This window comes from Bombina bombina, chromosome 12 (assembly GCF_027579735.1).
Source record: "Bombina bombina isolate aBomBom1 chromosome 12, aBomBom1.pri, whole genome shotgun sequence".
Classification (NCBI taxonomy): domain Eukaryota; kingdom Metazoa; phylum Chordata; class Amphibia; order Anura; family Bombinatoridae; genus Bombina; species Bombina bombina.
In genome coordinates, this window is record NC_069510.1 from 3,241,315 (window position 1) to 3,266,689 (window position 25,375).

General features: G+C 48.0%; 1 protein-coding gene across 2 annotated transcripts in view; it reads left to right on the forward strand.

Moving 5' to 3' along the window:
* LOC128643001 (surfeit locus protein 1) overlaps positions 1 to 22,889 on the forward strand; it is a 182,515-nt gene extending 159,626 nt beyond the window's left edge. For both annotated transcript variants that reach the window (XM_053695921.1, XM_053695920.1), the window contains one exon: positions 19,396 to 22,889. In XM_053695921.1, coding sequence (XP_053551896.1) covers positions 19,396 to 19,502 — 107 coding nt within the window. In that variant the 3' untranslated portion in view covers positions 19,503 to 22,889. The remainder of the gene's footprint in view (positions 1 to 19,395) is intronic.
* The last annotated feature ends 2,486 nt before the right edge of the window (positions 22,890 to 25,375 follow it).

Consider the following 25,375-nt stretch of genomic DNA (forward strand, 5'->3'; position numbering starts at 1 on the left):
ATGAGACTGCTGGCCAGCAGCCTCCTGAAAGAATTACTGATCATTCTACCAGAGCAGTGGCTTCCACATGGGCTTTTAAAAATGAGGCTTCTGTTGAACAGATTTGTAAGGCAGCGACTTGGTCTTCGCTGCATACTTTTTCCAAATTTTACAAATTCGATACTTTTTGCTTCTTCGGAGGCTATTTTTGGGAGAAAGGTTTTACAAGCAGTGGTGCCTTCCGTTTAAGGTACCTGTCTTGTTCCCTCCCTTCATTCGTGTCCTAAAGCTTTGGTATTGGTATCCCACAAGTAAAGGATGAATCCGTGGACTGGATACACCTTGCAAGAGAAAACAGAATTTATGCTTACCTGATAAATTACTTTCTCTTGTGATGTATCGAGTCCACGGCCCGCCCTGTCATTTTAAGTCGGGTATGTTTTTTGTTTAAACTACAGTCACCACTGCACCCTATGGTTTCTCCTATTTCTTCCTAACCTTCGGTCGAATGGGGGGTGGAGCTAGAGGGGGAGCTATATGGACAGCTCTTCTGTGTGCTCTCTTTGCCACTTCCTGTTGGGAAGGAGAATATCCCACAAGTAAAGGATGAATCCGTGGACTGGATACACCACAAGAGAAAGTAATTTATCAGGTAAGCAAAAATTCTGTTTTTTTCGACCTTGAAAAGTTTTGTGAACTTTATAATTTATATGATGCTCCTTTTCTAGGCATACCTGGGATATTCTCACAGGAATAGGAAAAGCTAGGGATATCTTTCTCCCTGTCTTACGTCTGAAGTAGAGAGCGATCTTCAATGCTCTGATAGCTTGGCCTCAGTCGTTTCTTAGTTTGGTTTCAGTCAGGGAATGTCACCTCGATGGTTTTTTTCAACCAACTGGGAGGATCTACAGTTTACTTTGCCTTATAGAAGGTGACTTGGATTGTTCAGTGGGCGGAAACTCACAATTGCTTTCTGTCATTCTCTCTCCAGGCATTGAGAGTCGGACTTCTGAACAGAAAGATATTTCTCCTGTTAAGTGTATTCAGTCCACGGGTCATCCATTACTTATGGGATATTAACTCCTCCCCAACAGGAAGTGCAAGAGGATCACCCAAGCAGAGCTGCTATATAGCTCCTCCCCTCTACGTCTCACCCAGTCATTCTCTTGCACCCAACTAATAGATAGGATGTGTGAGAGGACTGTGGTTTGATTGCCAGGATCAAACAGGAGAAAGCATCGGTGATTCTATTAGCGCCTGCGTGGCCACGCAGGACCTGGTATGCAGATCTAGTGGACATGTCATCCTGTCCACCTTGGTCTCTGCCTCTGAGACAGGACCTTCTAATTCAGGGTCCTTTCAAACATCAAAATCTAATTTCTCTGAAGCTGACTGCATGGAAATTGAACGCTTGATTCTATCAAAGCGTGGATTTTCGGAGTCAGTAATTGATACCTTAATACAGGCTAGGAAACCTGTTACCAGGAAAATTTACCATAAGATATGGCGTAAATACTTACACTGGTGTGAATCCAAGAGTTACTCATGGAGTAAGGTTAGGATTCCTAGGATATTGTCTTTTCTACAAGAAGGTTTAGAAAAGGGTTTATCTGCAAGTTCTTTAAAGGGACAGATCTCAGCTCTGTCCATCCTTTTACACAAACGTCTGTCAGAAGTTCCAGACGTTCAGGCTTTTTGTCAGGCTTTGGCTAGGATTAAGCCTGTGTTTAAGACTGAAGCTCCACCGTGGAGTTTAAACTTAGTTCTTAACGTTTTACAGGGTGTTCCGTTTGAACCCCTTCATTCCATTGATATCAAGCTGTTATCTTGGAAAGTTCTGTTTTTAATGGCTATTTCCTCGGCTCGTAGAGTCTCTGAGTTATCAGCCTTACATTGTGATTCTCCTTATCTGATTTTTCATTCAGATAAGGTAGTTCTGCGTACTAAACCTGGGTTCTTACCTAAGGTAGTCACTAACAAGAATATCAATCAAGAGATTGTTGTTCCATCATTGTGCCCTAACCCTTCTTCAAAGAAGGAACGACTTCTGCACAATCTAGACGTAGTCCGTGCCCTGAAATTTTATTTACAGGCAACTAAAGATTTTCGCCAAACTTCTTCCCTGTTTGTCGTTTATTCTGGACAGAGGAGAGGTCAAAAAGCATCTGCTACCTCTCTATCCTTTTGGCTTCGTAGCATAATACGTTTAGCCTATGAGACTGCTGGACAGCAACCTCCTGAAAGGATTACAGCTCATTCTACTAGAGCTGTGGCTTCCACTTGGGCCTTTAAGAATGAGGCCTCTGTTGAACAGATTTGCAAGGCTGCAACTTGGTCTTCTCTTCATACTTTTTCCAAATTTTACAAATTTGACACTTTTGCTTCTTCGGAGGCTGTTTTTGGGAGAAAGGTTCTTCAGGCAGTGGTTCCTTCCGTATAAAGATCCTGCCTGTCCCTCCCGTCATCCGTGTACTTTAGCTTTGGTATTGGTATCCCATAAGTAATGGATGACCCGTGGACTGACTACACTTAACAGGAGAAAACATAATTTATGCTTACCTGATAAATTCCTTTCTCCTGTAGTGTAGTCGGTCCACGGCCCGCCCTGTTTTTTGGAGGTGTTCTCTAGGTAAATCCTCAAATGGAGGGTCCAAAGTTGGTTTCTGAGGGCGTATTCGGCAGAACGCCTAGTTTTCAAGATGCGTTTCATTGGCAAGTTATCCACTGACCGCCCTGATAGATGTTCTGGACAGTCTGTCATGCATGTTTACTCTGTTTGTTCTCCTTCACGAGTCATTGCTCGTATTCAACAGGAGAGAGTGGCTGGGATTTTAATAGCCTCTGCGTGGCTTCGCAGGATCTGGTATGCAGTCCACCTGATAATGTCCTCTCTCCACTTTGGTTACTGTACCTGAGGGAGGACTTTCTGAGTCAGGGTCCCTTTTTCATTTAAAGCTAGTTTCTCAGATGCTGCCTGCTTGGTGTTGAACGCCTGGTTTTGTTTATGCGTGGGGGTTTCTGAGCCAGTCATTGAGATCATGGCTCAGGCTTGCAGGCATGTTTTCGAGGGGATTGCCATAGACTATGGCGTACTTATCCTTATTGGTGTGAAGCCAAGGGCTTCTCTTGGAGTGGAGTCAGGATTCCTAGAATCTTGCCTGTCTCTAGGATGCCTGGAGAGGATCTGTCAGTACCCTGAGGGGTTAGTTTTCTGCATTGTCTATTTTGTTACATAAGCGTCTGGCGGTCGTGCCAGCTGTGCAATCCTTGTCAGACTCAAGCCTGTCCTTAAGTCCGTTGCTCCCCTTGGAGACTTAACTTTGTGCTTAACCTTGTTTTTAAGGTTTTGCGGTACTTTCCATAGATATTTAGTGTTATCTCGGAAGGCTTTCCTCTGCACGGAGAGTCTCGGATTTCTCAACTTGGCAGTGTGTTTTGCTTTATTTTATCTTTCTTTCAGATAAGGTGTTTCTTCATAGGTATTTGTTGTTCCTTGTCTATGTCCTAATTCTGTTTATCTTAAGGAACGTTAGTGGCACAACTTGGATGTTGTGCATATTCTTAATATCAGTCTACAGACGACTAAGGATTTTCACCAGTTTTCTGTTTAGTTGTTTTTTTCTCTGGGACAGTTACATCTTTTTTCCTTTGGTTGAAAATATTCTTTGTTTGGTTATGAGACTGCTGGATGGCAGCCTCTTGAGAGAATTACAGCTCTTTTCTTAGGGGCTGTATCTGCTTCTTGGGTTTTCAAGACTGAAGCTTTTGTGGATCAGCATTGCAAGGCAAGATTGGTAGTTGGTCTTGGCTGCAGTTTTTTTCTGGGAGAAGGGTTTTTCAAGTGGTGGTGCCTTCTGTTTAGGTGCCTGTTTTGCCCTCCCTTATCATCTGTGTACTCTAGCTTGTGTATTGATTCCCAACAGTAATTAATGATTATCTGTGGACTCATCGTGTCAAGAAATAAATAAATTTATCAGGTAAGCATAAATTTAGTTTTTTTATGTCTGCTAGAGATGGTTTTTTCTTTTTATAAGTAGCTGCAAAAGGAAGCAGCAAGGCAAAATTACTGCTGCATAATGTTATGTGTGTGTTAAAGTGTTAGCACTCAGCAAAAGTAGCCCACAATAAGCTGAGGTCCAAGGTTCTATCCCAGGGAATGACTCTAACACTACTCGCATACAAACGTGATACGTATGCATGCAATATCAATATTGGTTTTCTGTCTCTTTTTCATGTGCATTTTAGCATCAAGGGCTGTTATTAGGACACCTAGTGTCTAGGATGCCCCTGTCAGTATATATGCCAGCATCAAGAGCTGTCTATATGATTTCTTTGGTTGTTATAATATGGACTGTTTGGTCCTTTCAATGTTACTTTAAGAATGCTAATTAAAGTGTCCTTTTTTTCATAAATGGAAAGAGTCCACAGCTGCATTCATTACTTTTGGGAATTCAGAACCTGGCCACCAGGAGGAGGCAAAGACAACCCAGCCAAAGCCTTAAATACCTCTCCCACTTCTTTCATCCCCCAGTCATTCTTTGCCTTTCGTCCCAGGAGGTTGGCAGAGAAGTGTCAGAAGTTTCTCAATAGTCTTATGGAGGGTAGTACTCTTGGGCATGGGACTGGAGTTTTAAGTAGTCCTGTCAGCCTCTCAGTGAGAGCATGGGTAAAAGTTAGAGTCCAGAGATGCAGGGAGAGTCTTTCTGCAAACCACCCCGACTCATATTAACAGCTCCACAAGCAATCAGCATTGACGAGTTTTGCTGCCTGCTTTCTTCTCTCAAGTCCATGGCAGAGGCGACGCTACTATCTGTTACACTTGAAGGGCCGTGTTCCTGTTCCACGGCGCAGATTCCGGTATGATCGTTTCATTTTCTTTCTTTATGATTGCCTGGTATTACAAAAGATTTCCCGAGAGGCTACACCTTGCGGGACTAACTATAACTCAGGGCCTCAGTGAGGCTCCTTTTGTATCTTGGAATCAAGGGTTAATATCTCCTGTGGGGGGTTATTGAACAGAGGGTTTTTTAATCATGTTTATGTGATTTGACCTGCTTATGTGTGGTGTTACTTATGCTCTTGGCTAGGAACATAACGGCCTTTGGAAGTAATGCGTCCTTTACGGTTGAGCGTGCTTTTTCTGGACCGCACAGTGCACCTGGTGACCGGGCATGGTCACGTTTTGACTCCATTACTGCATTCCTGACCGTGTGACGACGGAATATTTCTGTTCCACTGGTGTTGGGTCCTAGGAGGCGGTGAGTGCCCCAGCCATTGTGGGTGTCAGGTGGCGTTTGCTTTTCATATTTGGTCCGTTTATTTGTATTCAATAACCCAGTTATGGAGGATTCTGATAATGGGGAGATGAACGTCTCTGACTCAGTCTATTTCTTGTGAGGAATACGAATTGAATCAAGGAGCCGCTGAGCTATCAGTCTCTGGGGGTCCCGTTCCCCCGAGTGGCGAGTTCCCTACCACCAACTCTTACTACACATGCAGGTAACCAAGATTTTTCTTATCCTTCTCTGGAAGGTGGCTTGTTCCCCCCGGACCTTATGGCACGTTTTTGCATGTCCATTACTATGGTGCTGGCGCATCTGCAGCTCCCAGAAGTGTGCTTACATAATTGTACGTGTTCAGTTGACCGGGGCTCTTCAGGCATGGGATGGCCTGCTCAACTATCGGAGGGAACAACTGTCCCTGAGGCTTCAGGGGGTCAACCTTCAGGGTCGTCTTCTGCTGCGGCGAGGGTATGCTGTGCCTTTCGTTATAGACTGGTGTGCCTTTGTGTCCTTTTGAGGCACATTCTGGCATTGTTGGAGGATCCCATCCTTAACGAATACGGGAATTCTCAGTCTTCTACTTCGATCAGCTTGCAGAATTAGCTATTTGAGGATGAAGTCATCTTATTGCCTTGTTTATTGAGTATCCTTTCTAGTCCTGAGCTGGAAGAACATGATCCGGTCCTGCGGGTGTGTCTGTTCTTCTTGGGCGATAACCTAAGGGTTGCCTTGGCTTTATCCGGTTAGGATGGTTTTTTATTTGAGCTCATGTTTATGTATTTCCTTCGGTAATTTTTTCTGGAATCGACCCTCGTGATTTTTGATTGCACAGTTTACTTCTACGGAAGTTTGTTTGATGTGAGGACATGTTAGTCCTATGTTTCAAAAGAAAAAAAAATGTTGCTTTCTAATGCCCATCCCTGGGGATGTTTGTGGCCTTGACAGTATCGACCCTGAGTTTCAGGCTGGTCCTGATTGGGTTCGGACCCTTCTTTCTTGTGGCCTATTTCAGACATGTGGCGCCTGACTGGTCCGGTTGAGGCGCTGAATGTTCACATTATTATTTGTGTTATTCAGCTAAGCATTCTGTGAGGGTCCGTGAGGCGTGGGAGATTGGTTCAGTCCTTATTAGCCCCTCTAGCTGGTCGACTGGGACTCGGTGAAGTTCTGCTGCAACACACTCTGTTTTCCGTTATTTCGTCGGAAAGAGGAGTTTTTCCTTCCCTGCGTGGGTTGGGAGGTGGAGGACTCTGGGCCTCCTTGCCGCCGGCCCTGACGGTCTTGCCTTTCAGGGGCTCCGTGGTATTGTCCTTTTTGGACTTGTTCCTTTTGAGGTTCTCTTCCCTCGGGTCTAGATTTTTGGGCCTTGTCCATTTTCTGCTTAGCGGTTTTAACCGCTTTATGGGGAGGGCTGTGTGGTTTTTCCTTATTCGGGAGTTTGTTTCCCTATCAGGGACGTTAGGCCATGTTGTCTCCTTCTCCGAGATTCACTTGGGGGTTTTGTTCTACCGGGGTTTTGGATCCTCTGCCTTCTTTTTCCTTGGGTGTGGTCCTCCGGTTGCATACTCTGAGGAGATATGGAGACTTACCTTTGTTCTACTCGCTCTTCGAGTGACTTTGCTCCTCAAGATTCTTCCTTGGTCTCTAGAAGTCTTGGCACGCCTCTGTTGTGTGCCAGCTCCTTTTTCGAGTGTTTGGACTCTTGTAGGGGGCGTTCTCTTCCTTTTGGGTTGAGATTGGTGAGTGAATCTCCGGGCTAGTCCGGTTATTCCCAGGTGAGGTGATTTTTCAGACAGGTATTCGTGTTCCCTGGGGTGTTTGTTTTAAACAATTCTGGGGCTCGGGCCTATAGTTTTTGTTTGGGATCTTTCTGGAAGTTCAGAAGCTTATAATCCTGTGGCTGGTCAGTTTTTCCCAGGGAATATAGGCTGTGGCCTAAGGAATGGCTAGTTAAAGAGACATAAAAACCCAAAAGTTTTCTTTCATGATTTAGATAGAACATAACATTTTAAACAACTTTCTAATTTACTTCTATTATCAATTTTTCTTTGTTTTCTTGTTATCCTTTGTTAAAAAGCAGAAATGTAAGCTCAAGAGAGTGCACGTGTCTGCAGCACTATATAGCAGCAGTTTTACAACAATGTTATACATTAGCAGGAGCACTAGATGGCAGCACTATTTCCTGTCATGTAGGGCTTCAGGCATGTGCACTCTACCTACCTAGGTATCTCTTCAACAAGGAATAACATGAGAATTAAATAAATTTGATCATAGAAGTAAATTGGAAACTTTTTAAAAATGTTATGAATCATGAAAGAAAATGTTGTGGTTTAATGTCCCTTTAAGCCTGCTAGCAGCTTGGCCAGGTTCTGGGCGCTCTCGGATGCGCTACTTATGGCTTGACTTGTCCTTTGAACAAAGAATATTCTCCTTTGTGGGGAGTTCTCTCTGTGTTCTTCGGGACATCTGGATGTTTTTCATTTGGCTTTTGTTTTCATCAGACCTGGCCCATGCCTTGTGAGCATGTGCACTGTCCTTAGCCTTGTGAGCATGTGCACTGTCCTTATATGTGCACTTCCCTTTGGGGGGTTGTTTGGTCCTTCTTATGAAGGGTTTTTTCCTCTCTGGTGGGCTGTTGTCCTGTTTTGTGTGCAGGAGGTTGGAACAGGTATTTTTATCCTGTAAGGGTGAGCAGTTTGCTTTTCTGGCTTGTGCTGTTCTTTCTGTGGAGATTGGAATCTTCATGTTGAGACTGTCAGTTATGATGGGTTCTCATAGGAATCTTCTGCATTTGCGATGTTCATCTCCTATGGGTTATCTTTGGCAGTACCTATTTGAGGGAGCTCTTGGGTTAGCACCCAAGTTTTGTGGGGGTGACGAGTTCACCCCATTCTGTCCTTCCCTAGGGGTTGGTGTTTGGGGTCCTTTCTGTTCCCCTGTTTTTCAGACCTGCCTGTCGCTTGGGCTTGTCCAGTGTGGAACAGGATCTGAGATGTGGTTGTCCTCTGGCCTTTTAAGGCTTGGTGAGCCTTCTTGAGGTTTTGTGCTTTCTCTGTGTTCAAGATATTTGAGAAGGACTGATGGCTTTTGGATAGCCTGTGATGTGCCCACTGTTTTGTGGATGTTTAGCAGTCTGGCAATTAGGATTTGATATCTCTTTTCAGCTGCTCTTTTCAGAGTCATCCTGGTATGACTGTAGCGTGTGGGTTCACTTATCTAGGCTTGCTGCACGTGTTCGATCTGTGAATGTTTCGATGTTCTGAGTTCTTTGTGACTTGAGGACTTGTTCTTCAGTTGTCTTTTAAGATGCAGTTGCATTATATTTAGAAGTTTTCTTCTTGGTTTCTGTTCCCGGTCTTAACCTTGTGGTTTCTGTGTATTTCAGGGGCTGACCTGCTGTTTTGGTCTAGTGGTGAGCTTTAGCGGCTTCACTACCTGAAGGCTGAGAGTTTGCATTCCCACTGTGGGTGCTGTGGTTTCTGCGTATTTCAGGGGCTGACCTGCTGTTTTGGTCTAGTGGTGAGCTTTAGCGGCTTCACTACCTGAAGGCTGAGAGTTTGCATACCCACTGTGGGTGCTGTGGTTTCTGTGTATTCCGGGGTCTGACCTGTTTTGGTCTAGTGGTGAGCTTTAGCGGCTTCACTACCTGAAGGCTGTGAGTTTGCATACCCACTGTGGGTGCTGTGGTCTAGTGGTGAGATTAGCGGCTTCACTACCTGAAGGCTGAGAGTTTGCATACCCACTGTGGGTGCTGTGGTTTCTGTGTATTTCGGGGTCTGACCTGCTGTTTTGGTCTAGTGGTGAGCTTTAGCGGCTTCACTACCTGAAGGCTGAGAGTTTGCATACCCACTGTGGGTGCTGTGGTTTCTATGTATTTCAGGGGCTGACCTGCTGTTTTGGTCTAGTGGTGAGCTTTAGCGGCTTCACTACCTGAAGGCTGAGAGTTTGCATACCCACTGTGGGTGCTGTGGTTTCTGCGTATTTCGGGGGCTGACCTGCTGTTTTGGTCTAGTGGTGAGCTTTAGCGGCTTCACTACCTGAAGGCTGAGAGTTTGCATACCCACTGTGGGTGCTGTGGTCTAGTGGTGAGATTAGCGGCTTCACTACCTGAAGGCTGAGAGTTTGCATACCCACTGTGGGTGCTGTGGTTTCTGTGTATTTCGGGGGCTGACCTGCTGTTTTGGTCTAGTGGTGAGCTTTAGCGGCTTCACTACCTGAAGGCTGAGAGTTTGCATTCCCACTGTGGGTGCTGTGGTTTCTGCGTATTTCAGGGGCTGACCTGCTGTTTTGGTCTAGTGGTGAGCTTTAGCGGCTTCACTACCTGAAGGCTGAGAGTTTGCATTCCCACTGTGGGTGCTGTGGTTTCTGCGTATTTCGGGGGCTGACCTGCTGTTTTGGTCTAGTGGTGAGCTTTAGCGGCTTCACTACCTGAAGGCGGAGAGTTTGCATTCCCACTGTGGGTGCTGTGGTTTCTGCGTATTTTGGGGGCTGACCTGCTGTTTTGGTCTAGTGGTGAGCTTTAGCGGCTTCACTACCTGAAGGCTGAGAGTTTGCATACCCACTGTGGGTGCTGTGGTCTAGTGGTGAGCTTAGCGGCTTCACTACCTGAAGGCTGAGAGTTTGCATTCCCACTGTGGGTGCTGTGGTCTAGTGGTGAGCTTAGCGGCTTCACTACCTGAAGGCTGAGAGTTTGCATACCCACTGTGGGTGCTGTGGTCTAGTGGTGAGATTAGCGGCTTCACTACCTGAAGGCTGAGAGTTTGCATTCCCACTGTGGGTGCTGTGGTTTCTGCGTATTTCAGGGGCTGACCTGCTGTTTTGGTCTAGTGGTGAGCTTTAGCGGCTTCACTACCTGAAGGCTGTGAGTTTGCATACCCACTGTGGGTGCTGTGGTTTCTGCGTATTTCAGGGGCTGACCTGCTGTTTTGGTCTAGTGGTGAGCTTTAGCGGCTTCACTACCTGAAGGCTGAGAGTTTGCATTCCCACTGTGGGTGCTGTGGTTTCTGTGTATTTCAGGGGCTGACCTGCTGTTTTGGTCTAGTGGTGAGCTTTAGCGGCTTCACTACCTGAAGGCTGAGAGTTTGCATTCCCACTGTGGGTGCTGTGGTTTCTGCGTATTTCGGGGGCTGACCTGCTGTTTTGGTCTAGTGGTGAGCTTTAGCGGCTTCACTATCTGAAGGCTGAGAGTTTGCATTCCCACTGTGGGTGCTGTGGTTTCTGCGTATTTCAGGGGCTGACCTGCTGTTTTGGTCTAGTGGTGAGCTTTAGCGGCTTCTCTACCTGAAGGCTGAGAGTTTGCATACCCACTGTGGGTGCTGTGGTTTCTGCGTATTTCGGGGGCTGACCTGCTGTTTTGGTCTAGTGGTGAGCTTTAGCGGCTTCACTACCTGAAGGCTGAGAGTTTGCATACCCACTGTGGGTGCTGTGGTTTCTGCGTATTTCGGGGGCTGACCTGCTGTTTTGGTCTAGTGGTGAGCTTTAGCGGCTTCACTACCTGAAGGCTGAGAGTTTGCATACCCACTGTGGGTGCTGTGGTCTAGTGGTGAGCTTAGCGGCTTCACTACCTGAAGGCTGAGAGTTTGCATTCCCACTGTGGGTGCTGTGGTTTCTGTGTATTTCAGGGGCTGACCTGCTGTTTTGGTCTAGTGGTGAGCTTTAGCGGCTTCACTACCTGAAGGCTGAGAGTTTGCATTCCCACTGTGGGTGCTGTGGTTTCTGCGTATTTCGGGGGCTGACCTGCTGTTTTGGTCTAGTGGTGAGCTTTAGCGGCTTCACTATCTGAAGGCTGAGAGTTTGCATTCCCACTGTGGGTGCTGTGGTTTCTGCGTATTTCAGGGGCTGACCTGCTGTTTTGGTCTAGTGGTGAGCTTTAGCGGCTTCACTACCTGAAGGCTGAGAGTTTGCATTCCCACTGTGGGTGCTGTGGTTTCTGCGTATTTCGGGGGCTGACCTGCTGTTTTGGTCTAGTGGTGAGCTTTAGCGGCTTCACTACCTGAAGGCTGAGAGTTTGCATTCCCACTGTGGGTGCTGTTTTGGTCTAGTGGTGAGCTTAGCGGCTTCACTACCTGAAGGCTGAGAGTTTGCATACCCACTGTGGGTGCTGTGGTCTAGTGGTGAGCTTTAGCGGCTTCACTACCTGAAGGCTGAGAGTTTGCATACCCACTGTGGGTGCTGTGGTTTCTGTGTATTTCGGGGGCTGACCTGCTGTTTTGGTCTAGTGGTGAGCTTTAGCGGCTTCACTACCTGAAGGCTGAGAGTTTGCATACCCACTGTGGGTGCTGTGGTTTCTGCGTATTTCGGGGGCTGACCTGCTGTTTTGGTCTAGTGGTGAGCTTTAGCGGCTTCACTACCTGAAGGCTGAGAGTTTGCATACCCACTGTGGGTGCTGTGGTCTAGTGGTGAGCTTAGCGGCTTCACTACCTGAAGGCTGAGAGTTTGCATACCCACTGTGGGTGCTGTGGTTTCTGCGTATTTCAGGGGCTGACCTGCTGTTTTGGTCTAGTGGTGAGCTTTAGCGGCTTCACTACCTGAAGGCTGAGAGTTTGCATTCCCACTGTGGGTGCTGTGGTTTCTGTGTATTTCAGGGGCTGACCTGCTGTTTTGGTCTAGTGGTGAGCTTTAGCGGCTTCACTACCTGAAGGCTGAGAGTTTGCATTCCCACTGTGGGTGCTGTGGTTTCTGCGTATTTCGGGGGCTGACCTGCTGTTTTGGTCTAGTGGTGAGCTTAGCGGCTTCACTACCTGAAGGCTGAGAGTTTGCATACCCACTGTGGGTGCTGTGGTCTAGTGGTGAGCTTAGCGGCTTCACTACCTGAAGGCTGAGAGTTTGCATACCCACTGTGGGTGCTGTGGTTTCTCGTTTCCTGCCTGTTTCTCAAGACCGTTTCAGGTCTCTGTAAGCTTGGCTTGGTTCTCAGGGTTCCTTTTTTCATTTTTTCATGGAACCGGTTGTACTTTATTTGGGGCCCCTTCGGGGAACCTTGATTTTTTTCTTTCACGTTTTCTCCTTTTTTGGGGGGAGTTTTTGGTGCTTGATCCCTTTCTCTTGTAAGCAGTGGGACATTGGGGACCGACTGCTGGGCGGCGGTGTCTCCTGGGGGCGGGTTGGCTCGGTCAAGTCCTTTCTGCTGTCCCTAGCAAGGTCTTATGGACTATCTGCGGGTCATTGTCTTTGGGGCCTTTTCCTTTTTCTAAGCTTTATCGGCTTCGGGCGAAGCAGTTTTTTTTGGGTAGGGTTTGTAGGCCTGGTGCCCTCAGAATGGGCCGCCTCTTGTTCCATCCCGTTTGGCATTCAGTGTCCTCTATAGCTTGGGTATTGTTTTCCCAAAAGCAATGAATGCAGCTGTGGACTCTTTCCATTTATGAAGAAAAACATAAATTATGCTTACCTGATAATTTTCTTTTCTTCAGATGGAAAGAGTCCACAGCTCCCCGCCCGTGTTTTTCTATGTGGCGTCTGTTATTTTTATTCTTCTGGCACCTTTTTCACCCTGATATTTCTCCTACTGTTCCTTGTTCCCTCGCCAGAATGACTGGAGGATGAGGGAAGTGGGAGGAGTATTTAAGCCTTTGGCTGGGCTGTCTTTGCCTCCTCCTGGTGGCCAGGTTTTGTATTCCCACATGTAATGAATGCAGCTGTGGAATCTTTCCATCTGAAGAAAAGAAAATGATCAGGTAAGTATAATTTATGTTTTTGTTGGTGAGTCTCCTACATATTAATTTGTAAAGTCATGAAGGAAGCTACTATTTCTATTTCCCTAGTAGAATTAATCCTTCAGAGCCCTCCACCTCCCAGGACTCTGCGGTCCAGGATTTATTGCAACCTTTTTCCTCAGTCCCCGTCCCTTATGTTGCACAGGCAGTAACCTTGGAGTATTTATTTACCCAGTGGACTTTGCAGCACAGTTACAGTCGAGTGTCTTACCCGTCTCAGGTGAGAGAAAGAGAAAGGTTTGTCGTATTTCCTCAGATTCACGACTCAGTGCTCATTTAGAGCCTGCTTTAGTCGTGTTATATCAACATCCTGAGAGTGAGCATGCCACAGTAGATTCTGAAAGCCAACTAGCTGATTCAGACTCTGCTGCGGAAGGATCCAGCGGAACCTGAGGAAATAACTTTCAGATTTAGGCTTTAACATTTTCTCTTTCCGGAGGTTTTTTATCATCTCCGCATGTACCTGAATCTAACCTTCTATTGAGTCTAAGATACTTAGGCTTGACAGGTATGATGATTTTAGCACCAGGGTTCCTGAGGTCTTTCCTTTCTAGCATGCATGGCGGACATAATTTCTAGGGAATGGGAGAAGCATGGAAACCGTTCTCTCTATCTTATAACCTTTTGGGGTGTTCCCTTGTCTGGGATGGTTCTAGTCTAGACCAAAGGGTCACTTATCCGGCCTCTTCCAAGTCTGACCGTCCTAAGACTTCCTAGAAACCTATCCAATCTTAGGATCTAGAGCAGGCAGTTTTGGAAGTCCTCCTCTGATAACAGGTCGGCTTAAAGGGTCGGCCCCCGCTTTGGGACCAGATCATGTAGGGGGACAGACTGTCGTCTCGGTCAGGGCTATCTTCAAATCCTGAAAGGAGGACAGCCACTTAGGATTGCGTACAGGATCGGTCCTCCATGGGAGTCAGGGCCTAGGGATTTATTAATTCCTTTTTGCGGTTTGCAAACTTCCCTGATTCAGATAGAGATCGAGAGATACTCAAGCAGTGTTGGTGGTCGTGTTAGCAGTTCTATGGAGGTTTCAATCTCCTTTATGTGTTTTCTACGCTTCATCCTTCTCCGGGGGAATCGTCTGCATCAAATAGAAGCGGGCCTCTGTGATATAGTTTGCTCCAGCGTGGCCTTGTAGGTCTTGGTTAGCAGACCTAGTGAGGATCTTCTTCTCTTCCTTGGAAGTTTCCTCAGCGAGAGGTCCTTCTCCTCCAAGGTCTGTTCCTTTTCCAAAATTTGGATTCTCTGAGGCTGTCTGCGTGACAATCGTACGCTTAGTGCTATCCAAAATAAGTTTTTTTTTTCCTGAGAGGCTCATCAATACCCTTATTCAGGCTCATATGCCTGTTACTCTGTGTATTTTTACTAAGTGTGGCATACCTTTTTGTAGCTTGGTGTGAGGAACGAGGTTTCCCTTGGCACAAGGTAAAGTTTACTCAAATTATTTTGTTTCTCCAAAATGGTCTGGAGAAGGGTTTATCTGCCGGTTCTATCAAGTATCTGATCTCTGACTGTTTCTGTTCTACTACACATGAAATTGGCTAATCTTCCTGACGTTCAGTCCTTTTTTCAGGCCCTGGTTAGAATCAGACCTGTGTTTAGTCAGTTGCTCCTCTTTGGAGCCTTAATCTTGTTCTTGGTATTCTTTAAAGGGCTTTGTGTTCTTCAAAGGGCTTCGTTTGAACCTATACATTCTGTTGATGTTAAACTTTTGTCATGGAAAGTTTTTGTTGGCAATTTCTTCTGCTCGCTTTGCAGTGTGATCCCCTTATCTTATTTTCCATGCGGACAAGGCTTTTTTGCGTACCAAGTTCGTTTTTACTCCTTTGGTGTTTTTTGGACCGTAATATCAACTAGGAAATTGTAGTTTCTTCCTTTTGTCCCTATTCCTCCTCTCAGAAGGAGCGTTTGTTACATTCTTGATGTAGTTTGTGCTTTGATGTTTTATCTTCATGCTACCAAAGATTTTTAGACTGTCTTTTTCCTTGTTTTTTGTGTATGCTGGTAAGCGCTAGGGCCAGACAACCCCTGTGACTACTCTTTGCTTTTGGCTGAGAGGTATCATCGGTTTGGCTTATGAGGAAACTGGAAAGCAGCCTCCTGAGAGGATTATGGCTCATTGTACCCGTGCAGTGTCCTCTCCTTTAAGAACGAAGCTTATATGGAGCAGATTTGTAAGGCGGCTACCTGGTCCTCTTTACATGCTTTTTCTACTGTCTACAAGTTTGATGTTTTTGCCTCAGCTGAGGCTTCTTTTGGGAGCATGGTGCTTCAAGGGGTGGTCCCTTCAGATTAGGTCCACCTGCCTTATTTTCCCTCCCATTTCATTCTGTGTACTCTCTAGCTTGGGTGTTGGTTTCCCAACAGTAATGAATGAAGCCATAGACTCTCCCTGCCTTTGGAAAGAAAACAAAATGTATGCTTACCTGATAAATTATTTTCTTTCCTAGCAGGGAGAGTTCACAACCCCGCCCGGTGTTTTTCGGCCGTGGGTTTTCCTTATCTTCTGGCACCTCTATACCTGTCATGATTCTTTCCCTTTAAGCTCATAGTACCACCCAATTATCTCTCCCTATTTAAGCTCTGCCTCTTCATCAACACCTCACTTGATTATTGCAAGTTGTGTGTTGCCTACAGCTTTTGTCTAAGCTTAACTTACCTCCAGCTTTGCTGCCTCCTGTGACACTTTCTGCCGTTGGTTGTCTGCACCTGTGATATTCATGAGCTCCTTACTTCTCCGTAGCTGAATCAGGTGACCGGATCATCTCTTTCTCACTCCACAGTCTCCACTTCTGCTGCTACCGCGCTGCATTGGCCGGGTCACCTCTAACTCCCTCTGCAGACTCCTCTGCTACCTCTCTGCATTGGCCGGATTATCTCTAACTCCCTCTGCAGTCTCCACTTCTGCTGCTACCGCGCTGCATTGGCCGGATCACCTCTAACTCCCTCTGCAGTCTCCTCTTCCTCTGCTACCGCTCTGCATCAACCGGATCACTTCTAACTCCCTCTGCAGTCTCCTCTTCCTCTGCTACCGCTCTGCATTGGCCGGATCACCTCTAACTCCCTCTGCAGTCTCCACTTCTGCTGCTACCGCGCTGCATTGGCCGGATCACCTCTAACTCCCTCTGCAGTCTCCTCTTCCTCTGCTACCGCTCTGCATCAACCGGATCACTTCTAACTCCCTCTGCAGTCTCCTCTTCCTCTGCTACCGCTCTGCATTGGCCGGATCACCTCTAACTCCCTCTGCAGTCTCCACTTTCTCTGCTACCGCTCTGCATTGGCCGGATCATCTCCACTCTCTCTGCAGTCTCCACTTCCGCTGCTACCGCTCTGCATCAACCGGATCACCACTAACCCCCTCTGCAGACTCCTCTGCTACCTCTCTGCATTGGCCGGATCACCTCTAACTCCCTCTGCAGTCTCCTCTTCCGCTGCTACCGCTCTGCATTGGCTGGATCATCTCCACTCTCTCTGCAGTCTCCACTTCCGCTGCTACCGCTCTGCATCAACCGGATCACCACTAACCCCCTCTGCAGACTCCTCTGCTACCTCTCTGCATTGGCCGGATCACCTCTAACTCCCTCTGCAGTCTCCTCTTCCGCTGCTACCGCTCTGCATTGGCTGGATCATCTCCACTCTCTCTGCAGTCTCCACTTCCGCTGCTACCGCTCTGCATCAACCGGATCACCTCTAACCCCCTCTGCAGACTCCTCTGCTACCTCTCTGCATTGGCCGGATTACCTCTAACTCCCTCTGCAGTCTCCTCTTCCTCTGCTACCGCTCTGCATCAACCGGATCACTTCTAACTCCCTCTGCAGTCTCCACTTTCTCTGCTACTTCTCTGCATTGGCCGGATCACCTCTAACTCCCTCTGCAGTCTCCTCTTCATCTGCTACCGCTCTGCATTGGCCGGGTCACCTCTAACTCCCTCTGCAGTCTCCTCTTCATCTGCTACCGCTCTGCATTGGCCGGTTCACCTCTAACTACCTCTGCAATCTCCTCTTCCGCTGCTACCGCTCTGCATTGGCTGGATCATCTCCACTCTCTCTGCAGTCTCCACTTCCGCTGCTACCGCTCTGCATTGACCGGATCACCTCTAACCCCCTCTGCAGTCTCCTCTTCCTCTGCTACCGCTCTGCATTGGCCGGATCACCACTAACCCCCTCTGCAGTCTCCACTTCCGCTGCTCTGCTACTGCTCTGCATTGGCCGGATCACCTCTAACTCCTTCTGCAGTCTTCTCTTCCGCTGCTACTGCTCTGCATTGGCCGGATCACCTCTAACCCCCTCTGCAGTCTTCTCTTCCGCTGCTACCGCTCTGCATTGGCCGGATCACCTCTAACTCCCTCTGCAGTCTTCTTTTCCGCTGCTACTGCTCTGCATTGGCCGGATCACCTCTAACTCCTTCTGCAGTCTTCTCTTCCGCTGCTACCGCTCTGCATTGGCCGGGTCACCTCTAACCCCCTCTGCAGTCTCCTCTTCCGCTGCTTACGCTCTGCATTGGCCGGATCACCTCTAACCCCCTCTGAAGTCTTCTCTTCCGCTGCTACTGCTCTGCATTGGCCGCATCACCTGTAACTCCTTCTGCAGTCTTCTCTTCCGCTGCTACTGCTCTGCATTGGCCGGATCACCTCTAACCCCCTCTGCAGTCTTCACTTCCGCTGCTACCGCTCTGCATTGACCGGATCACCTCTAACCCCCTCTGCAGTCTCCTCTTCCTCTGCTACCGCTCTGCAATGGCCGGATCACCACTAACCCCCTCTGCAGTCTCCACTTCCGCTGCTCTGCTACTGCTCTGCATTGGCCGGATCACCTCTAACCCCCTCTGCAGTCTTCTCTTCCGCTGCTTCTGCTCTGCATTGGCCGGATCACCTGTAACTACCTCTGCAATCTCCTCTTCCGCTGCTACCGCTCTGCATTGGCTGGATCATCTCCACTCTCTCTGCAGTCTCCACTTCCGCTGCTACCGCTCTGCATTGACCGGATCACCTCTAACCCCCTCTGCAGTCTCCTCTTCCTCTGCTACCGCTCTGCAATGGCCGGATCACCACTAACCCCCTCTGCAGTCTCCACTTCCGCTGCTCTGCTACTGCTCTGCATTGGCCGGATCACCTCTAACCCCCTCTGCAGTCTTCTCTTCCGCTGCTACCGCTCTGCATTGGCCGGATCACCTCTAACTCCCTCTGCAGTCTTCTCTTCCGCTGCTACTGCTCTGCATTGGCCGGATCACCTCTAACTCCTTCTGCAGTCTTCTCTTCCGCTGCTACTGCTCTGCATTGGCCGGATCACCTCTAACCCCCTCTGCAGTCTTCTCTTCCGCTGCTACCGCTCTGCATTGGCCGGATCACCTCTAACTCCCTCTGCAGTCTTCTCTTCCGCTGCTACTGCTCTGCATTGGCCGGATCACCTCTAACTCCTTCTGCAGTCTTCTCTTCCGCTGCTACTGCTCTGCATTGGCCGGATCACCTCTAACTCCCTCTGCAGTTTTCTCTTCCGCTGCTACTGCTCTGCATTGGCCGGATCACCTCTAACTCCTTCTGCAGTCTTCTCTTCCGCTGCTACTGCTCTGCATTGGCCGGATCACCTCTAACTCCTTCTGCAGTCTTCTCTTCCGCTGCTACTGCTCTGCATTGGCCGGATCACCTCTAACTCCTTCTGCAGTCTTCTCTTCCGCTGCTACCGCTCTGCATTGGCCGGGTCACCTCTTACTCCCTCTGCAGTTTTCTCTTCCGCTGCTACTGCTCTGCATTGGCCGGATCACCTCTAACTCCTTCTGCAGTCTTCTCTTCCGCTGCTACTGCTCTGCATTGGCCGGATCACCTCTAACTCCTTCTGCAGTCTTCTCTTCCTGCTCTGCATTGGCCGGGTCACCTCTAACTCCCTCTGCAGTCTTCTCTTCCGCTGCTACCGCTCTGCAAACCAGTTACTCCCTGTTTATTTACCATATAAGGCTCCTATTATCCTCTCCTCTCCAAAGAACAGCAAGTATAAGAACTCATTTGGGGATATAAGCTGATTGTCTCTTGCTTACAAATATTAACCCTGCATAAGGATCTTTAACCTTTATTACACTTCTTTTTTGGGAACTATCAGAGTTTTCAGTGATATAATCAAACTCATGATTTCCTGCTTTTTGCTTATGTAATCCATCTTCCATTCTGCTTAACATTCCCTTGCTGGATACTGATAGCATGTCAGTTGTGTCTATAAAAAGTGAGATCCTCAACATCCATTGTTTTTCTCTATTTGTTTTCTTTATACGTTTTGGCTTGGGTGTCTTTGCCTCCTCCTGATGGCCAGGTGTTAATTTCCCAATAGTAATGAAGTTGTGGACTCTCCCTGCCAAGTAAGCTTACATTTTGTTATTTCTGCTCCCTGCGCTGTGAGAAATAGCTGACTTACTGTGTGTCTCACCCTCAGGTACGGGCTGTGTGCAGCCACAACATATTTATGGTGCAAGAAGTTCATACGCAGAGCAGCTGTATAGCAGAGCGTATACTGAGCCTGGCATCCAGCACCTTATATAACAACGCAAGTCACATCTGACCCAGTACAACCAGAACTACATGCTGAGACATGAGGCTGTGATTGGCTGAATTATCAGAGAATCCTCCCTAACCACAACCAGAACTACATGCTGAGACATGAGGCTATGAGCGGCTGAATTATCAGAGAATCCTCCCTAACCACAACCAGAACTACATGCTGAGACATGAGGCTATGAGCGGCTGAATTATCAGAGAATCCTCCCTAACCACAACCAGAACTACATGCTGAGACATGAGGCTATGAGCGGCTGAATTATTAGAGAATCCTCCCTAACCACAACCAGAACTACATGCTGAGATATGAGGCTATGAGCGGCTGAATTATCAGAGAATCCTCCCTAACTACAACCAGAACTACATGCTGAGACATGAGGCTATGAGCGGCTGAATTATTAGATAATCCTCCCTAACCACAACCAGAACTACATGCTGAGACATGAGGCTATGAGCGGCTGAATTATCAGAGAATCCTCCCTAACCACAACCAGAACTACATGCTGAAACATGAGGCTATGAGCGGCTGAATTATCAGAGAATCCTCCTTAACCACAACCAGAACTACATGCTGAGACATGAGGCTATGAGCGGCTGAATTATCAGAGAATCCTCCTTAACCACAACCAGAACTACATGCTGAGACATGAGGCTATGAGCGGCTGAATTATCAGAGAATCCTCCTTAACCACAACCAGAACTACATGCTGAGACATGAGGCTATGAGCGGCTGAATTATCAGAGAATCCTCCTTAACCACAACCAGAACTACATGCTGAGACATGAGGCTATGAGCGGCTGAATTATCAGAGAATCCTCCTTAACCACAACCAGAACTACATGCTGAGACATGAGGCTATGAGCGGCTGAATTATCAGAGAATCCTCCCTAACTACAACCAGAACTACATACTGAGACATGAGGCTGTGATTGGCTGAATTATCAGAGAATCCTCCCTAACCACAACCAGAACTACATGCTGAGACATGAGGCTATGAGCGGCTGAATTATCAGAGAATCCTCCCTAACCACAACCAGAACTACATGCTGAGACATGAGGCTTTGAGCGGCTGAATTATCAGAGAATCCTCCCTAACCACAACCATAACTACATGCTGAGACATGAGGCTATGAGCGGCTGAATTATTAGAGAATCCTCCCTAACCACAACCAGAACTACATGCTGAGACATGAGGCTTTGAGCGGCTGAATTATCAGAGAATCCTCCCTAACCACAACCAGAACTACATGCTGAGACATGAGGCTATGAGCGGCTGAATTATCAGAGAATCCTCCCTAACCACAACCAGAACTACATGCTGAGACATGAGGCTATGAGCGGCTGAATTATCAGAGAATCCTCCTTAACCACAACCAGAACTACATGCTGAGACGTGAGGCTATGAGCGGCTGAATTATCAGAGAATCCTCCCTAACCACAACCAGAACTACATGCTGAGACATGAGGCTGTGATTGGCTGAATTATCAGAGAATCCTCCCTAACCACAACCAGAACTACATGCTGAGACATGAGGCTGTGATTGGCTGAATTATCAGAGAATCCTCCCTAACCACAACCAGAACTACATGCTGAGACATGAGGCTATGAGCAGCTGAATTATCAGAGAATCCTCCCTAACCACAACCAGAACTACATGCTGAGACATGAGGCTATGAGCGGCTGAATTATCAGAGAATCCTCCTTAACCACAACCAGAACTACATGCTGAGACATGAGGCTGTGATTGGCTGAATTATCAGAGAATCCTCCCTAACAACAACCAGAACTACATGCTGAGACATGAGGCTATGAGCGGCTGAATTATCAGAGAATCCTCCTTAACCACAACCAGAACTACATACTGAGACATGAGGCTGTGATTGGCTGAATTATCAGAGAATCCTCCCTAACCACAACCAGAACTACATGCTGAGACATGAGGCTATGAGCCGCTGAATTATCAGAGAATCCTCCCTAACCACAACCAGAACTACATGCTGAGACATGAGGCTATGAGCCGCTGAATTATCAGAGAATCCTTCCTAACCACAACCAGAACTACATGCTGAGACATGAGGCTGTGATTGGCTGAATTATCAGAGAATCCTCCCTAACCACAACCAGAACTACATGCTGAGACGTGAGGCTATGAGCGGCTGAATTATCAGAGAATCCTCCCTAACCACAACCAGAACTACATGCTGAGACGTGAGGCTGTGATTGGCTGAATTATCAGAGAATCCTCCCTAACCACAACCAGAACTACATACTGAGACATGAGGCCATGAGCGGCTGAATTATCAGAGAATCCTCCCTAACCACAATCAGAACTACATGCTGAGACATGAGGCTATGAGCAGCTGAATTATCAGAGAATCCTCCCTAACCACAACCAGAACTACATGCTGAGACATGAGGCTATGAGCGGCTGAATTATCAGAGAATCCTCCTTAACCACAACCAGAACTACATGCTGAGACATGAGGCTATGAGCGGCTGAATTATCAGAGAATCCTCCCTAACCACAACCAGAACTACATACTGAGAGATGAGGCTATGAGCGGCTGAATTATCAGAGAATCCTCCCTAACCACAACCAGAACTACATGCTGAGACATGAGGCTATGAGCGGCTGAATTATCAGAGAATCCTCCCTAACCACAACCAGAACTACATGCTGAGACATGAGGCTATGAGCGGCTGAATTATCAGAGAATCCTCCCTAACCACAACCAGAACTACATGCTGAGACATGAGGCTATGAGCGGCTGAATTATCAGAGAATCCTCCCTAACCACAACCAGAACTACATACTGAGAGATGAGGCTATGAGCGGCTGAATTATCAGAGAATCCTCCCTAACCACAACCAGAACTACATGCTGAGACATGAGGCTATGAGCGGCTGAATTATCAGAGAATCCTCCTGTTACAGAAGCATTAGTTATTTTGTTGTGAAGAGCTTATTTCCCAGCAGCAATGCCTGAACCAGCAAGCCAGCGCCTAAGAAGGGCTCCAAGAAAACTGTAACAAGTATCATTTCATAAAGAGTTAACTTTTTATTCAGCTTTTAGAAACTATTGCCTAAATACACGTTTGCTGGCCTCAGCTCTAAATTTAGTGATAACCAATCCCATTGTCTAATCACCTCTGGAGCCAGACTGCTAATTGATAAGATGAACTTGTAAACTTGTTATCTTAAGTACTGTAATCCTATTGTGGCCTGTCAAAGGACAGTGCTCTCTATCTAAATGTGTGATGGCGGATTTTGTGCTTCCCCCCCCTCTCCCCCTGGGAGTGCCCTGTGTGCATGTAACCTTAATAAAAAGCAGGCTGGGCATCCCAGTCCTGAGTTCTTGTTTGACCCTCAATCGCAGCGTTGACTCGTTTTTGTGGGCAGAAGGGTATCCTAGCTGTACTGCAGCTAAGGGAGATTATTCTATATTTGCGAGACTCATATAGAATACTATGGAAAGCAGCTTCTCCCCTCTTTAGCAATAGGGATCCAGGCTACTAAGCGGTCCATCTCTCAGCGAGACTAAGGGTAACCGTAACATTTGGCGGCAGCGGCGGGATTTTCCTGGATTTCCTAGGAGAGGTACAGAACGGATGGAGAGCGCTTACGAAAAATTGAAGCGTACAACCCTAAAGGATTTACTTGAAAGCAGAGGGGGGTACGCCAGCAACCGGCCGAGGAGAGAGCTGATCGCAGAATTCACCGAACTGGATCAGAGCTTCACAATGGCGGAAACACCGACCACGATTAGTGACGAAAAAAACAGGATTGTTCGGGAAAGGCTCTCATTATACGGGCCGAACCCCTCCATGGAATTGGTACAGCAGTTGATGGCGGAGGCGGACGAGGATATACGAGAGACTCGAGCCCACGAACTCAACCTAGCGAACGCACACCGCAATGCTGAAGCCCCGCAGGTAATCATCCCTGTCGAAAATGCTGGGAGGCCCAAGATACCCTATGCGGCATTTCGACCCTTCCTAGAGAGCGAGACAGGGATTGATGAATATTTGGCGGACTTCGAAAGGCAATGTGCCCTGCACCAGATTCCCAACAGAGAGTGGCCCACGATATTGTCTGGGAAACTATCCGGGCGAGCCCTGGAAGCCTTTCGTACTCTGGGTGCTGAGGAAGTGACACAGTATGAGCTAGTTAAGGAGACACTGTTGCGACGGTACGCTGTAACTCCGGACACGTATCGCCGACCGTTTCGGGGCACTGAAAAGAAGCCTAACGATACCCATATGGAATGGGCGCACCGAATGCGGAGAGCGGCAAATCACTGGCTGAGCGGAAGTAAAGCGGTGACTGGGGAGGAAATTTTACAATTGTTTCTCTTAGAACATTTTTATAATGGCATGGAACAGCAAGGGAAGGAATGGCTGCGAGACAGGCGGCCTTCTACCTTAGAAGAAGCAGCCAAATTGGCCGATGAACATTATGACTCCCGTCTTCACGAACCCATGAACTACCGAGCTCCAGCACGGGTCGAACCCAGAGAGGTTTACCGTGCACCCCCTCGTGCTGAATTCCGAGCCCCGGTGCCCACAGGGCCCGTCCGACACTCAGGACCACCCAATAACAGCTCTGAGCGTCCCAGACCGACTTGCCACCGATGCAAGCAACCAGGGCATTTCATGGCTAGCTGCCCCCTTAATACGCACCAGACACCCAGGAATTACAATTACCCCTCTGGGTCCTATCGTCCTGCCCGGGCCCTCTGTGTTAACCAAGAGGCCCCTATGGAGGGATATGTGGGGCCGCTTCACGAGGCAGACCCTGTATATGCTGCCTCAGATAACCGCCAGCACCATCGGCAGAGGGTATGGCTCGAGGGGCGATCTACCGAGGGATTGCGAGACACAGGGGCTACTATCACGCTGGTACAGAGTCATTTGGTGCCAGAGCACAAGCGATCCGGACAGACTGTGGCCATTAGAGTGGCGGGGGGGATGTGTACAAAATTCCAACAGCTAAAGTGCATCTTGATTGGGGAGCGGGAAAGGGGGCTGTGAACGTGGGCCTAATGGATAATTTACCTGCCGAAGTACTACTGGGCAACGATTTGGGCCCCATGACTTCTGCCTATGCTCCAGTATGCAACAACGAGGCGGACCCAGTGACTACACGGGCCCAAGCCCGGACGGAGCGAGAGCTCTCACCAGTGCGGGAGACACAGGTAAGACCTACCCCGACCTTGCCTGACAGGTTAGGCCCCATACCCTGGGACACCCCAGATACTTTCGAGGCAGAGTCTAAGACTGACCCGACCTTACAAAAGTACCGGGAACGAGCAGAGACTAGAGGGGGCGGGGCAGATAACGAAACATTCTTATGGGAAAAAGGGAAACTATACCGCTGGACAGAGAAAAGGGGACAGCGTAGGCGACAGCTGGTAGTGCCCCACAAATACCGTCAAGAAATCCTCAAAATAGGCCACGACATCCCCTTAGCAGGCCACCTAGCCGTAACCCGTACCCTACACCGCATTACTCACACGTTCTTTTGGCCAGGGGTGCACGCTGACGTTAGAACTTACTGTAACACCTGCGATGTGTGTCAACGAGTAGGAAGGCGAGGCGATCACCCTAAAGCCCATCTAGTAAATATGCCCATTGTAGAGGAACCCTTCAGCCGGGTTGCTATTGACCTAGTGGGACCACTGGCTACCCCTAGTCCCTCCGGTAAGTGCTACATTCTTACCGTAGTGGACTACGCTACCGGGTACCCAGAGGCTGTCGCCCTATCCAACATACAAGCGGATACGGTAGCGAATGCACTAGTACAGGTGTTCTCCCGGGTAGGATTTCCAAAAGAAATCCTATCCGACCGAGGCACCCA